The sequence below is a fragment of the Neopelma chrysocephalum genome, unplaced genomic scaffold (assembly GCF_003984885.1).
Source record: "Neopelma chrysocephalum unplaced genomic scaffold, ASM398488v2 Primary Assembly neopelma1_26, whole genome shotgun sequence".
Lineage (NCBI taxonomy): Eukaryota > Metazoa > Chordata > Aves > Passeriformes > Pipridae > Neopelma > Neopelma chrysocephalum.
In genome coordinates, this window is record NW_020897695.1 from 17334544 (window position 1) to 17350630 (window position 16087).

The 16087-nt window shown below is 38.6% G+C and overlaps 1 protein-coding gene across 33 annotated transcripts in view; it reads left to right on the forward strand.

Moving 5' to 3' along the window:
• The window catches only part of CLASP2 (cytoplasmic linker associated protein 2), a 155205-nt gene that overhangs the window by 34639 nt on the left and 104479 nt on the right, over positions 1-16087 (forward strand). For 32 of the 33 annotated variants that reach the window (XM_027675745.1, XM_027675728.1, XM_027675727.1 and 29 more), the window contains 3 exons: positions 245-320; positions 1819-1916; positions 9942-10012. In XM_027675745.1, coding sequence (XP_027531546.1) covers positions 245-320; positions 1819-1916; positions 9942-10012 — 245 coding nt within the window. Of the gene's footprint in view, positions 1-244; positions 321-1818; positions 1917-9941; positions 10013-15120; positions 15223-16087 lie in introns of those variants that run through there. The other variant, XM_027675760.1, reaches the window with a different exon arrangement.

The following is a 16087-nucleotide window of genomic DNA, read 5'->3' on the forward strand; positions in this document are numbered from 1 at the left end:
CTAGTACTTTAGGAAGTCTGATTCAATTACATTAATACATGGGGAAAATCAAACAACTAGTGAGCTTTCTGAAAGACTAAAGTTATGGAATTTTTATCTTACTTAAAATTAGACAAGTGACTAGTAAGAGACAGACAGAGCTTGATTGATGTCAGTTTGTGTTCTATGAATGCTAAGCTAAAAGTTCACTTCTGCATAAATTATTTTGCTTTTCTGTAAAAAATACACTTTTTTTTTTTTTAAGTCATGGTGCGCAACCATTAATCCTCAGCAAGTTGGTGCCACATCTGTGTATAGCATTTGGTGACTCCAATAGTCAGGTAAGGATTTCATTACTTACTGTTCCTTAAACAACTATACTTTGACAGAGCAATGAAAGCAAATTAAATATAAGCATTTAAAGAAAAGCTGACAAAGTGCTTGTATACCGTATATCACTAGTTTCTACCATGAGAAAAAATAAACCCATTTTTTTCTTAATCAGTCCATCCACTGGAAGATGAAAGTAGAGTTGCAAAGGCAGTAGTATTGCGATATACTTGTCCATTTAGTTTAATCTCCAGAGGTTGAAACTACTAATTACTGAAAGTAGTTGTTTCTTATAGAGCATTTTGACAGAAAATAATTTAAAAAACGTTACTGACACGAAGAATTGCCTCCAGAAGCATCCCCTATATGAAACCTGCAATAATTTGCCAAATTTGCTAAAGATAACATTACTGTGTGTAATTATTTTCTAAGTGGAACCCAAATGGCACGTGAGAACATGCGAGGACTGTTGTTAAAATCAACTAAGTAAGCAAAAACATCTGCAGTGAAAATCAAGATATAGTACATAATGGTGACATCTGAACTTCAGAAAGGCTTCAAATGGAAATGGATAAAATATCTCGATTTATCTGCAATTGTGTTTCACAGAAAAGACTAAGAATACAGTAAGAGAGAAGATAACATTGCTGGGAGATGGTCTTGTAAACAGTATTGGTCTTTATGCCTAATTTCTGAATGTTGCAAAGTTCTTGTCTCCTGGATAGTATAGCATTGTTCTGTTATAGAGAAATTCTGTAAAGAATTTGTCCTGTTTGCTGATGATTAGTAAAGATGCAGTTCATATCTTCTGAGAGCAATTGTATGTTTAGTTTGAACTGCTGCAAAGAACAGTACTAAAGTCATTCCAGTCATTCTTTATAGAGAATAATGGCATATACTAAAATGCATTTTTGGCAGTTGTTATTGTGATGACTATGGTTTGAATTTTTTGAAGAGGCACTCAATCTCTTTGTTTTAAATGTTCTTTCCCCTTCCATAATCTTGCCATATTCCCTTTCTTGTGCTGATGTCATGCCACCCAATTCAGGCTGAAGTAAATTAAGAAAATGCTGATCACTTTGGCCCACTCTTGTGGGCAGTGAGGTCCCTGGTTTTCCAGAAGGACCCTTCTGTGTGTAGAAACAGATGAAAGCAAATGAAGTTTCAAGACTAAGTGCAGGAACTAACTTTTGGAAGTATTACCTGCTGTGATAAGAGTCCTAAATAAAGTACATTTTTTCCACAAATATATTCTTATGTCCCTCCCAGAAATTCCCTCTAAAGCCACTACTTTTAGCATTTTTTTACCATTTGGGGGTGCTCTATCTTACAACAAATACTATCTTGAAATAACAGTTGTATTTCCTTTCCTTTCATCCTCACTGTTTCAGCTGTTTTGTGAAATGAATTGGCATGCTGGTCAGTAGAAACTGGAAGATTAGTAGGTTGTCAGCAAATGTTATTTGACTTCTGTAACCCTGAAATTAACAGTTTAAACTGCATTCACAGGTGAGAGATGCTGCCATACTAGCCATTGTAGAGGTTTATAGACATGTGGGAGAAAAAGTACGAATAGATCTTGCGAAGAGAGGAATTCCTCCTGGAAGGTGAGTTAACTGTTTTGATTTTGTAATCCTGAGCCCTTACATGTTATTGTTCTTAATCAGAATTTTGAACTCACTAAAAACTTTGGGTTTAAATTATTATAATTTTTCTTTTGTTTTCTAGTTAGTTTTGCTTCCAACTAGTGTTCCTGACTGTGTAGATTAGTTTATATGAAATAAAAGTAACCATTGTTTTGTTGCCCTTTGTGGGAAAGACTATTTATTCAATAAAATCTTTAAAATTCCTTATCAAAACAATTTACACTTTTAAACATGTGTTAACCCCCTATCAATCAACATATCACTTTACCCTGAATTGTCACCTCACTTCTTGGTTTTGATAAAGCAGAATATATTGACTGCTTGGTGTCAGAGAGAATTATCAGAAGGGATACTGTGCCTCATCAGAACCTTCTTAAAAACTAAGAACCCTAGTTTTTAATGATTATTTGTAGGATATCAGAATACAGCTTGATAATATATCAAAATACGTGTTCAGCTGTGGGGCCCCTGACATGAGAAGTACATGTTAGTCCAAAGGTGAGCCACTAAATTGATTAGGGTGCTGGAATACCTCTCTTATGGTGATAGGCTGAGAGCTGGGATTTTTCAGCCTGGAGAAGAGAAGGCTCTGGAGAGACCTTAGAGCACTTTGCAGTACCTAAAGGGAGCCTACAAGAAAGCTCTGGAGAGGGACTTCTTATAAGGACATGTAGTGATTTCATGTTCATGTTCATGGCTAGGCTTCGCGAACGAAGATTTGGGAAGGACTCTACCCACGTTTCTTGCAAGCGCGTTGGTGGCTAAAAAGGCCAATACGAGATAGACACGTCCAGTTGCAAAAGACACAGCAGAAAGACTCCTTAGATGGTATATTCTGCAAGGCTCGATTCTTTCTGCGTTGTCTTTTCTCCTCAAGAGTGATCCTGCGTGCTTTCTCAAAAGCATCAGCAGCGTTATAAATGGTCTGTCTCCAGGCCTCCCGATTAGAGGCCAGAGTAGACCAGTTATGGTGATCAATATGCCCGAGGCTGAGTTGTTGCTTCAGGGAGTCCTTGTATCTTTTCTTCGGAGCTCCTCTCTTGCGACAGCCAGTGGCAAGTTCACCATAAAGCAGGATCTTAGGGAGGCGGTGGTCCTTCATCCTGGAGACGTGCCCTGCCCATCGCAGTTGCGTTCTCAGTAGCATGGCCTCAATACTTGTGATTGCTGCCTGTTCAAGAACAGATGTATTGGTCACATAATCTGACCAGTGGATGTTTAGGATTGTGCGGAGGCAGCGTTGATGGAAGCGTTCTAGGAGACGCAGGTGGTGGCGGTAGATGACCCATGATTCAGAACCATATAAAAGAGTAGACAGCACTATGGCTCTGTAAACACTGATCTTGGTACTTTTCTTCAAGTGTTTATTACGCCAGACTCTTTTATGGAGCTTTCCAAAGGCACTATATGCCTTTGCTAACCTATTGTCTATCTCCCCGTCAATCTTACCATCTGAGGAGATGAGGCTGCCTAAGTAATTAAACTGTTGGACTGATTTGAGTTCTGACTGGCCGATGGTGATGTGGGGATGATGGAGGACTTCCTGAGGTGCAGTGATAGTATGTAGTGATAGACATGTAGTATGTAGTATGTAGTGTAGTATGTAGTGATAGACATGTAGTGATAGGATAAGAGGAAATGGCTTTAAACTGACAGAGGGTGGGTTTAGATTAGATATTAGGAAGTAATTTTTGATGCGATGGTGGTGAAACACTGGAACGGGATTCCCAAAGGAGTTGTGGATGTCTCATCCCTGGCAGTGTTCATGACCAGGTTGGACGTGGCTTTGAGCAGCCTGGTCTAGTGGAAGGTACTTCTGCCTGTCCTGGAGCGGTTGGAACTAGATGATCCAAAACCATTCTAGGATTCTGTGAAAATGTCGTAGGAGACAGATGTTGAATTTATTGTTTCACATTCCAGGCAGAGTTCAGCATGTTTAGAGAAAAGTTTACTCTGCCTTTGGGAATGAGAAGTTGTACACACTTTTAGACTATTAATAGATTATATGGTCACCGTAGAAGTTTTAAGTTTTAACTGGGTTTCCTAGCAGATAACTGAAACATACAAGAGAAGCTCTTTTTTGAATTAAGATACGGCCTTGGACTTCTTTTGGAACAGAGAATAAAAGATCGCAGATAACACAGCCTTTGTACAATGAATGTTGGGTCTGACAGTAAGCTTAGGTTCAGCACTCACTCTTCACAACTCCATGTGATACAAATTGAGTACATCTTGGGATCCAAATAGGATTAAACACCATAGGTGCTTTGTATCCTCAGGGCAATCAACAGCTTCTAATTTAGTTTCAGTAGGTGCCAAGTTGTTGTTTCTACTGTCTGAATCAGTTGAATACAAAATTCCCCTGATCTGAAAGCAAGCATGGCTGTATCATTTGCATTTATATAAAGAAGCTAGACTCAACTTGGTGCATGTTAAATGGGTTGTTGCCACTGAATCTCAGTAGTTTTGCACCTGACAGTCAAGGCTAGTGTAAAATAATATGTGAGCTGAGCCTCAGTGTTGTGTCTTCTGTGGTAATTTTCAGGCTAGGATAAAGGGGGGAGTTGGGATTTATTTTAGTTGAGGCTGCTAAGTCTGTCCCATCCATTGCTGACAGAAAGCAAGCTCCTATAGTCTCTTCTTACTCCTTCACTCAAATAAGAAGGCGTTTGACAAAGCTCAGGAAAGACAGATTAGCTCTATGGTAGCTCAGACTGTTGTTCCTTCAGAGGCAGACCTAATTAAAAACATTTCTTCCCCAGTGCCTGTCAGAAGCTTTCCCTTTGCTTGGATGCATTAAAATTTTCATGTGGTTATGCAGCAGCTATCATCTGTGGAAAAAAATCTTTGATGTTGAATATTCACTATTTTGAGGGGAATCTCTGTTCATATTTGTGTGTCTGTGTAGGTTTTAAGGGGTTTAAGTATTACAGATAATCTGTAGTTCAGACACGACTACTTTCAGCTGTTGAGTTCAGCCTTAAAAAAACTGCACTGCAGCTCCTTCACTGCATGTCAGTGCACTAAAAATTGTGTGTAAACATAAATATTAGCAGAAAACCCTATTACTTCAGTATTTGGTGCACACATGAATTAATACAACATAGGCTTGTTTAGTTTACATAAAAAAATTACACATTAGAGGGCTGTGTGTTGCTACTCGAATGCACTCGTTCTTGAAGCACAGAAAATAAGAGCTCATGTCTGCTGAAAGGAAGGCAGGAAAGTTAATCAAGCATTGTTTTGAGAAATTGTTCAACTTCCTTAAATATGCAAATGGTATATACATGTTGTGTCTATATAAAGCCAAATATAGTTAGTAATTTAATAATAGTAGGCTTAAAAGGTTTTGTCATCTGCACCTGGTAGGGTTTGCCTTTGTGGAAAATACTGGATTTTCTAGAGGGGGTTATTGGACCTGTTGGAATCTAGGTAATGAATAAAATATGGGATCTTACCTTTGTAGTTCAACTCTACATGGTTCTATTTATTTTTCTTCAGTGTATTTCTGTACTTTACCAAGATTAATTTGAGTTTGTTTGTAAATAAAATCAATGAATTCCTCTTTGTATTTATTATTTTTCAACTTATAAATCTCAGAATAGTATTGTGCTTTTTGCTTGAAGCACATTCTTTTTTTAGAAATCAGTATCAAATCTGTGGCTGGAAATTTGGATGTTATTTTCCTTTTTGTTAAAGTTGCTGCCAAAGAGGTTTGACAGTCTTTGGTATTGGGCCTGGAAGTATTAGTGTTAATATGTTTGTGAGTACTGAAAGTTGATGTTTTATTTCTTGTTCAGTGAGCCAAGAAAAGGGAACAGGTTTTGTTCTATATGGGCCAAATTGAATTTGTTATAGTATGGAATCTGTGTGGCTGATCTTCCTTGAATGGAAATAGCATATGTGGCTCTGGATAGCAGTTACTTAGTCTGAGTGTTAAAAGCTTTTATTTTTCAGGAATTCATCTGACAGATTTCCCCACTGTTACTTGAGAAACATAAATGTATAAAACCAGTTATTTATTTAGTTCCTATGTCTAGGTCCACAACTTCATATCCTAAAATGTTGAAGCACATTGCAGTATGCATTTCTGAATACCACATTTTATATGGTAGGCACATTCTGCTTATCTGTCTAGTTCATGTTGTAGATGAGGTCCATCTGGGTGTCCAGATGTGGACACATGTCTGCAAGATCCTTTTCTTTTTTCTTGGAAAAGGAAAATATGGAGAAATAAGTGCAAGGTTTCATATGGGCCATTTCCTGCTTTAGACCGACTTTGGACACGAACAACAAACTTGTTACCACCCTTTCTTCTTCTTTATCCCTCTGCTCTTGAGAGGGGAGCGGTGCTCTTTTGCCTCTTCATCACCACGTTCAAAGTTTTAGGTATCCCCCTCTGCCTGTTATATGAACAGTTGAACTTCATCAAGCATGACATGAATTAACGGCTTTTCAGTCTAGAAGTGTAGTGCGCATTCTTCAGGAACATCCACGTTTCCACGTGAGTGTGTCAGCTCAAGCTGTGTTCCTCTCATGGAACATCACCACCATAATATGGTAATACTTTGATAGAGACCTGTCACCTGCCAGAGGAGAGGGTTTAGCAGGTTGCCAGGAGCCCCCATTTAAAGTGCTACAACCTCATACATTCATTCATGCAGTGAGACAGCCCATGCAGAAGTGGCCTGCTGTCCTGAACATGTGTTTTTTGTCAGTGGGGATTTTTCCTTCCATATGTGAAGTTGCAGAAGATGTGTCTGTGTCTCTTTGGAGAAAAGAGATAATGTTTCTGTCCACTGGTGACATAGTATTTCTGTTGGCTGATGACTTCAGTGATTGATTACAGTTCCATATCCAGACTTGGGCTTAGAGAGAGGAGATAAAGGGAGTAATAATGCTGCTCTTCTCAAAGAACATTCCTCATTGCTGGTGAAACTGTCTTCATCCAGCCATGTAAACGTTATTGGATTCCTCTTGACCAGGCTCTCTTTTGCCAGGAGCTGGACTCCTGTAAACATTCTTAAATTGATTGTGGTTGCAATAATTTTAGCAACTTTAGCCCATAGTGCCTTGCTGCCTGTGACTCTGTGAAGAAATATGAGAAGAGAAAAAGGTAGCAAGAAGAGCAGGATGGGAGGAGAGGGAGGAAGAAACTTGTTGTGAGACTTTGCAAAGTAGTAGTTACAGTTCCTGTAAGCTGTACTAAAGAGAGGGTTGAATCTACAGTAGTGCTTTACCTTTTTAACAGCTGTGTTATAATGGATTTTTTGGTGGTTGTTGTAAGTATGACAAATGCTGTATAGTGTGCTACTGGTCATAAAGACATGCTTTGAAAGTTTTAAGTGGCAGTACTGTGTGTTGTTCTGCAGCCTGCACCACTGACGACATAGCATGCAGTGCTGACAAATAGTTTTTTATTGTTCGTAGTAGTAGTTCATCAAATATTTTGCCCAGAGTGAGAGGCAACATGTGTATTATTATAACATATTTATAAGGAAGCATTTTGTTTTTACCTTCTGTTTAAAACACTCAGGAAAGCATTTTTGAAAACTAGGTTCAAAAGAGCAGGAAATACTTTTTTCTTTTGAATTCTGTAAAGTATGGATGCAAAATGGATAACATCAGCTTTACAGGATATAAACATTAAGGTGAAATTTCAAAGGAAATCTGTTAATCTCTCTAGTCATGTTCAGTTTTTCTCAGGATTACAGTTTTAGCCCTTCAGATGTAGTGTTAAGTTTTTCTCATTAACTAGGTGCACTGTTAATGCAGTGTTTGCAATGAAATCCAGCAGTGTTGAGGGGAACTCACAACCACTGGTAAACGTTAAAAGTACTTCCTATGGTACATATGAAGCAAACACATTAACTTCTTGTTATGAAAGCAAGATGGCCTGATGCGTTATTATGCGTATTGATTCTTGTGTGAATTTTTCACTTTGTACGGTTGAAAGCACATGGCATGTTAATGGGATTCCACGTGTCATTAGTAAATGCTAGTACCCATAAAGCATTTAATTTCAGAAGTTTTACTTTTCCGACTCTTATGTGCAAAAAAACCCCATTTCCGTATAACTTGCCTTTGGTTTACCAACTGATCTTTTCATTAAAAGACTTGAGGTTTAATATTAAAGCAGTGACATATGTGAATTGCTGCTGTTTCAGACATTTTGCTGTGGCAGCAGTGGATGTAAATGCAATGGTGGTGCAAAAGGGAGAGGATAATAGGTTCCAGAGAGAGGCTGCCAAGTATGTTAGGGAAAGATTAGACAAACTACTACTGAGCAACATACAGTTTTGAGATAAGTTGAGATCATAGAAAAACTCCTGGTTTGTGTTACGGGTTATTGACTTAAATGATTAAGGGGGGGGTTGTTTGTGTTTTTTTAGATGCTTGCAGTAGGGTAGGCCTTTTTGTGGAATTCTCAGCTAAATCCATGTCGTTCTTGTTGTGGGCCTGCTAAGTCCAGGACAAATTTGCTCTGTACCATATTGCTTTGAGGTATTTGGAAAGTAAAAGTAACATATTGTGAGAGTCCTAAGTTGTTGGAAGGTGCAGGGAAACGCTCAAACTTTTTATATTGCCATCTGTCTGCATTTCATTATTTTATCGCATTCTTCATTATTAAATAAATGAGGTCCCAGTGAGTGAAAAGGGCATGCAGTCTCAGAGAATGTAGACTCTGCACTGTGAGAGTGCACAGCCTCTCTGCACGGATCATTGAGTAAAAGTGGTGTGTGCATTGGGAAACGTTGAAGTTAAAATCTTTGTGTGTCCTTGACTTTTCTCCTTTAGGCCTTGTAAGGATTTTCATACCCAGGCATTGTTCTTACACGTTTTTCTAGGTCTGCCTTAAAATATTTCAGATTGTGAGTTGTAAAGAAAGCCTTTCAGTGCAAATTTTTAGCAAACTTTGAATTGGGTAATGTAATCTCTAGTTCTGTTAATGTAACTGAACTGTACCTGCTTGAGATTTGCAGACTGTCATGTGATTTGTAGTTCATAACTTTGTTCATTTAAAATCAGGATTCAGTCCTGATAAACTTGGAGCTAAAAATTCATGTGTGTTACATACTCTGAGTACTCTAAATGCAAAAAAGTCTTTGGAGAAATGTAAGAAATTGTTCGCAAGTGTTTGCAGCTGAACAGTGTCAGTACAAATGTATGGCTAGTGCGTGGGTCACATTTTTTCTGTGAGATACTTCCACTGCTTTTATTGAGTTTTCTGCAGAAGTGATGAGAAATGGCTGTTGAAGTGTCAGCCAGCTTTCTTGCTTGAACATCATTTTTTGCCTCGTGGCACTAGATTGCAAATGGAGAGTTATGGAGGTTTTTGTTTTGGTGTGTGTTTTTTGTGGTTTTTTGGTTTTGTTGTTTTTTGCTTTTTACATGTAGCAAAGCATTTGCAGAGGTTTTTCTGTTGTGAGAGTTAAAATCACTGCTGTGCGTGTTGGACATAATTCAAGTGTTTAGTGTATCTTAAGTTTAGAAAAAAGTTGTATTTTTTTTGTCCTGTGGAAGTGCTAACTACCACAAAATTATTTTCATAACCAAACTGAGGAAATGTTGAGGAATAAAAGTTTTGAGGAAAATTAGTAATTGTCTCAGAATAAATTAAATAGTGATCCATATTTTTTTCAATATGAACATTCCATAGTTCAAATTGTTACCTTTTGTTGTTGTGTCGTAGCTATCTAAATCCAATATATACTATTACTGAACCTGAACTTTAGGATGTCGTATTTAATCATGCTAATAACAATGCTCAATTTTGTTCTTTGCTAAGCTGACTTAGTTTTCTGTGCATTTGTGTGAAGATGCTCAACTAAAGATGAATCCTTTAGGAATTGTTTCTTGATACTCTTAATCCCTTGTATATTCTGTATTACTGCTTTAAATATGCTAATAAGCTGATTTGTTTTTACCAGTAGCCAGTGAGATTTCAAATGCATAAAAATACTTTGTTCTTTTTGTTCTTTATAGGTTGCAAACAATCTTTACAAAATTTGATGAAATAAGAAACTCTGGAAATATGATTTTAAGCAGCGTCAGTGGTGAGTATGAAAGATCATATATTTATAATCAGCTTTAGATTAATACAAGATAAATATCTGAATATTAGGATTATCAACATGAGATGGATGAATAGAAACATACGTAAATGCTGAGAAAATGAGACATTTGGTGAAACAAGCTTATATTGTTTTACTGGAAGTATTTGCTGGACTACAGTCAGAATACAATTGGAAAAGGTGTTGAAACTGCATGGAAACAAGCAGTGAATATTTAACAAGTTGCAGATGTGCTCAGTAGAGGATAGAAGAATGCTGCAAAGTGTTCATGCATGGGAAAAAAGATCAGATGAACCCTTATCCAATCTTACAGTATGTTTCTAAAACAAAATGGTACTTTTCTTATGAGTATGTTTGATACCTTCTCAGTTAAGATGATGCATCATGATTATAATACATGGAGTTTTAAATTATAGAAATAGGTGACTGCAGCATTCAAAGACACTTTAATGTTGAAATTAAGATTTCATTGAGTTTGAGCTCCTTATTTTTGGTGTATTTCAAGAAAAGAGAACCTGTTGTGCAGGGAATCCTTGTTGCTTCCTACTGTTTTTTTTGATACAGTGTTTTATAGTATGAAAAAGCAAAACCATCATTCTTTCTTAAAACTGTAAATTAAGAAAAATGTTACATAATGTAACAAGGGAGGTGCGGTGGCAGTGGCTTTAATGTAATTGGTTTTGAAAGCTTTGTTGTCTTCTGTAAGGAATCAGTAGATCACAAAATCACAGAATATGCTGAGTTGGAAGGTACCCACAAGGATCATCGAGTTCAACCCTTAGCCCTGCACAGGAGCATCCCTAAGAGTCACACCGTGTGCCTGAGAGTATTGTCTAAATGCTTCTTGAACTCTGGCATGCTTGGTGCTGTGACCACTTCCTTGGGGACCTTGTTCCAGTGCCAAACCACACTCTGAATGACGGAACCTTTCTCCAACATCTAACCTAAATCTTCCCTGACACAACTTCAGGCCATTCCATTGGGTCCTGTCATAGATCTTCTTTTATAGGGGAGGATTTTCTGATGTTAATTTTTCATTCAAAGTAACCATGCTGAGAAGACTCTGCTAGATTTAAAAACTGTGACCATGCAAGAGTAGAAATACTTTGAGGGATGCATGTGATTCCTTCATGTACTCAAATATACGGTTTTCATTTTAAATTTTCTCACCCTTTTCTTGTTGGTATGAAAACAGAAGGGACTGTAGGTTCAAAGGAATGTGTTTTTCTAACCTTTTCTTTGAGGTAGTGAGAACTTCTCTGCTGCATTTTGCTTTGAAATAAAACATTGCTATCCTTGAACACTTAAAGAATAGAAAAAATTGCTTTGTAAGAATTAGTATTTTTAAGAAAGAAAGTATTCAATAATTTGGGGGGAAAATGTTTTACATAAACGTTCAGTTAGATTGTAAATTTACTCATTGTGAAAGGGCAAACCATTATCTTTTGCATTTAAAGTTAATACAGCTGCGTAGGTTTGAGAGGTTCAGAGATGCATTTTACATGTGTACTTTTTCTGTTGGTAGTTCTCAGGAGAACAGGGAAAGTTACATGAGGGAATATAAGTGCATTGAAATAATTTAAATATATGAAAATATATTTACAACATTGCTGGAACTAGTTAACATGGCACTTCCGTCCTTTTTGTCTCTATTTCAGAGAGTTATTAACCCTATTTTTAAGCTGATTTTATCTTGTGTAAAACACAGATATTAATGCTGATCTGTGGCTGTATAAACCATGTTTTGTCTTGTAGGTGGCAATTTCTATGCAAAGTTATTGTGATTCTGTTTTGGTACCACAGACAGAATCCCTCTTAATACGTTGTTCTCAGTATTTTTGCTTGAACCTAGTTCATCTGTTGCTTCCATCTAGGCAGTTTTTCAATGTTATTGAAAAGGTGTTCTTCCATTGTTAGTGCTTTATCTTGGCTTTGTGCTTTATTATTCTCTGAAGGACAATTTGTATTTACTGCTTGCAGTGTAGATTGAAAGTTACTCTTGAATTTCTGTAGCCTTGTTAGCAACTTTTCTTTCAGGAGCTTTATCAAACATCTCTGGATAAAGGCCAGATTTTAATGTCTAACACATCTGTTACACTGTTAAGGATTTATTTTTTTTATTTTTTTTTTATTTTTTTTTTAGTGCTTTGAATATTTTGTAGTAGGGTTTGGGAATAGGGTTATGTTTCCAAAGTATGTGTTGGAGACTGTGTGGAGAGGGCAAAAAACTATTCAACTGGCTTTAATATAATTAAACCCCATAGTGAGCCTTCTTACCAGCAAAAGGAAAAGCTTTTTGCCAGATGGAGTTAACTCTCCCAAGTAAGTTGACTATACTTACGGGGTTCTCTTCAGCATGTGATGGATAGGGAAGGACTTGCTGATATAACTGTGGAAAATGTCATCTTCTTCGTAGTCCTGAGTGAGACTGCTGTGGTAGTAAGTGTTTGGTATGTTGACCTAGTTTCTGAGAATCCAGAGATGTGACTTAGGATTTTCTTATCAAATAATACTAATGTCAGTTCTTCAGTCTTTATATTCAGCATGCATTTAGGAGGGAGAAAAAGAATAAAAAAAAGAATAAAAGCTCAAAGCTCGCAGCTTTAAACAATCTAAATACAAACTGTTTTCTGTAGTATTTTAATAATCAGAACAAATACATATTTAAAAAATATGTTTGTACTAACCTGATTTAATGCTTGAGAGTTCTAGAAACATTGTGTTGTTTGTAATGCTTTGGTATGTGGGAGAAATACAGGGAGGAGAGGAAAAGCTATCCTACTTGCACTCTTATGCACACTGGTAGATTTAATATCTTATTATCCTCGTGAGTGTGCTAGAGGGGATCTAGCATGAACAGTCCCTTTAGTCTTGTGTTACCCTCTTTCTTTATTGAATCTGATCCCTGATGGAACTGTAAAGAGGAGGAGGGGAACAAGTTACTATTAGAGAATGACATCCTCTTGGAGGATGGATGAGGTGGAAAGCACATTTAAACAAGTATGCATGGAATAATTGGGGCAGGGTGTAATAAGGAGTTTTAAAAGCCAACAGATGAAAAGGCACCATGTCTAACATGGAAACTGAGAAGGAGTCTTAGTGCTTTTGCTTGATGAGAATGACTTACAGCCTTAAATAATATCCCACTGCTAGCTTGCCTCTCTAACTGACCTTTGTTTTATTTTTTTTTCTATAATTATTTTCTGGCCATCTTCCTTTACCCTCAGCTGCAGATAGTAAAACCAGTGATCATTTCTTTAATGTGGATTATGTGAATGAATGAGCTGCTATGTAAACCTTGGGATTTGTTTACATTCATAATGATGTTGCATATTAAGGGAACCATATCAGGATGTTTGCCTATTAAGCAATATCGTACATGTGCTGCTAGTTTTGTCCTTTCACTCCATCAGAAATACATGTAGCCCTCCAAACTGGAGAAGATTCTTTAAAGCACCTCCCCGTTTTCCAGCAAATGAATGTTCATTTCTATGGAAACAGAACTGGCAGCCAATCTCAGTGTTGCAAAAGCACTTGTTTCTTCTGCCTGAGATTTGTAAATACTGTTTTCTCTGGGAGAATTTAAGCAGATTCCTATATCAGGTAGTAGTGTAATTTTTGAGACAGGGTATTAAAAGAAAGTAAGGAAATGAATAATACTGAGCTCTCTGCTGTCTTCAGCAGACAGAATGATTTGAGCTGAATATAGACTGTACATCCCTATTCAACCTGGGTAGTTTTTCCATTTTAATGCTTAATGGCTCATAGGGTTGGCTTTACAAACATAAAATGTGACAGGTATGATCCGATACAGTTTACGTATCACAGTGTAAGGGAGCTGTGTCATGGGTGATAAAGATGCAGTTGAGATAAATGTTCTCCTAAAAAAAAAGAAGGGGGCAAATAAAAATCCATAGCACAAGTGTGTATCTGTTTTTCCACATTACACTATTGTTTTTTATTTCCCTTTGCTGTTTTCTATTTGGAAATATAGTTACTATGGAGACAGTGACGACATACTCTAATGGAGCTCACCAGTGCGGCACAACATGAATATATATCGTTTGGGAATACTGTGATAGCTGCCATGATTATTTTATAGGGTTTTGAGCTGCATGTATTTCTTTTGCTCACTCAATGCAAGTGGTCAAAATGTAGCCACAGTTTTCAATTTCAGCTACTATTCTTCCTGGTTTATCGTTTTAAATAGGAAAATTTACTGACTGATGAAGCGTAATGGTTAGTTTAAGCCTATTTGGAAGTAAAGGGCCTCATTAGGTTGATGCTTCCACTGTTTTTTAAGGAATTTGCATGAGTTTTTGGATTATTACTATGGGGAACAGTGCCCGGCTCCTGCAAATGGATGGTTCTCACGCACTGGGTAACTCAATATGCTACAGCCTCTCTGAATTTTAAACTTTTCCATGCCCAAGACAAAGTAAATTGGTACTACTTGCTATTCTTCTTTTTTTTTTTTTTTAATCACTTTATTGGATTACACTCTTTCTACCTTCACTGTGTCCCTTAAAAACGTTGCTTCGGGAACAAACTGTAATCAGAAGCCCAGGCTTTGGGTAGGGTTTCATTATAATTCCCATAGTGCTGCAAAACACTCCCCAGCATGTGATGCCCACACAGCTTTCGGAAAGTATTTCTCTTCAGTTTCCGAGGGGGTTTCCAAAAAAAAAGCCTTCCGAAAACTCACAAAAAACCAGACAGCACCTTTCTTCAACGAAACTCCTATCTACTTCCCGCGGATTTATTGTTTTATTTTGTGGTATGTTATGTTTTGATTGATCTCTGTTCTGCCCGTCCTAACCAAGGCTGCTGCTTCTCCTGCTTCATTTGCCGGGGCGGGGGGAGGAGGGTTAAAGCCTGATCCTGGGGGGTGGGATGTCACCCCGTCGCAGGGGTTACGACGGGGCCGGTGCCAGCGCCGGGCCGGGCGGGCCGCGGGGGATCCCGGCGGGCACATGACGGCGGGGGCGGGCGGAGGGCGGTGTCAGCGCCCGGTGGGCCGGGCCGGGGCCGGGCCGGGCGCGGAGGGTTCCCGCGTAAGGCGGGACTACTATTTTGAAGCGGAGCGGCGGCTGCGGCGGCAGGGATCCATCCGGCTGGCATCCGGCAGGGAGCCGGGACCCACCGCGCCCGCCCTCCCGCGGCACCCTCGGGCATGATGGCTGTGGGGGACGGTGAGTGCGGAGCACCGCTGCCCCTTCGGGGGTGCGGGGGGTTCTCTGCAGCCCTCTGGAGGCGCGGGGGTCCTGGGGAGGTTGGAATGGCAGATTGGCATCTCACCCTGGCGGGGTTGTCTTCCGCCGCCACCGGGCGCTCAGGGATGGAGGGTGAGCGCAGCAGCCGGAGGGTACCGCGGGCACCCAGCGTGGCAACTCCAACCTTTTCTGAAATTTTAACCATGCCTGGGTTTCTGGGATGGCCCGTGATATCAATTATTTTCTACGCTGGCGAGTTCCGCTGTGCATTTTTATGTTGGCGTTGTGTTAACCCCTCTCGCCTCAGTGTTACTTATGTTATAGCTACCTCTGCAAGTTAGGGCTGAATTTACTATACACCGCTTAGTATACAAGCTTGTGTTAATCTGCCCTGTTTTGTGAAGAAATTCATACTAATTCAGCGAAGCCATAAAAGAAGAGCCTTGCTGCTAGGGCTGGGGATGTATATTTAATAGACAAGGAATGTTACTACGTTTCCTTCTCTGCACAGTGTATTGTTACACAAACCAATGGAAAGTAGGTCAGTAAAGCAATTCAGACTATATCGTTGTGTTTTCGTTAAAAACTAGACATATGTTTTACCTTTATAACACCTCCTGGGTTTGCGTGACAGCCAGGTTCTTTGAGCTTAATACCTTGATGACTTTCTATACATGTGTTGTTATTTTCAGAGAAACTTAAGTGTTCATTGGACTTGCAGCAAGTTTAGGGATGTAGTAGGATAGCTGTGCTTTTACAAATGATTATATGTATATATATAGTTTTAAATAACGAGGATGGTCTTATAAAGATCACGAATTAAGGTTAAATCTGTTGTCTGAAT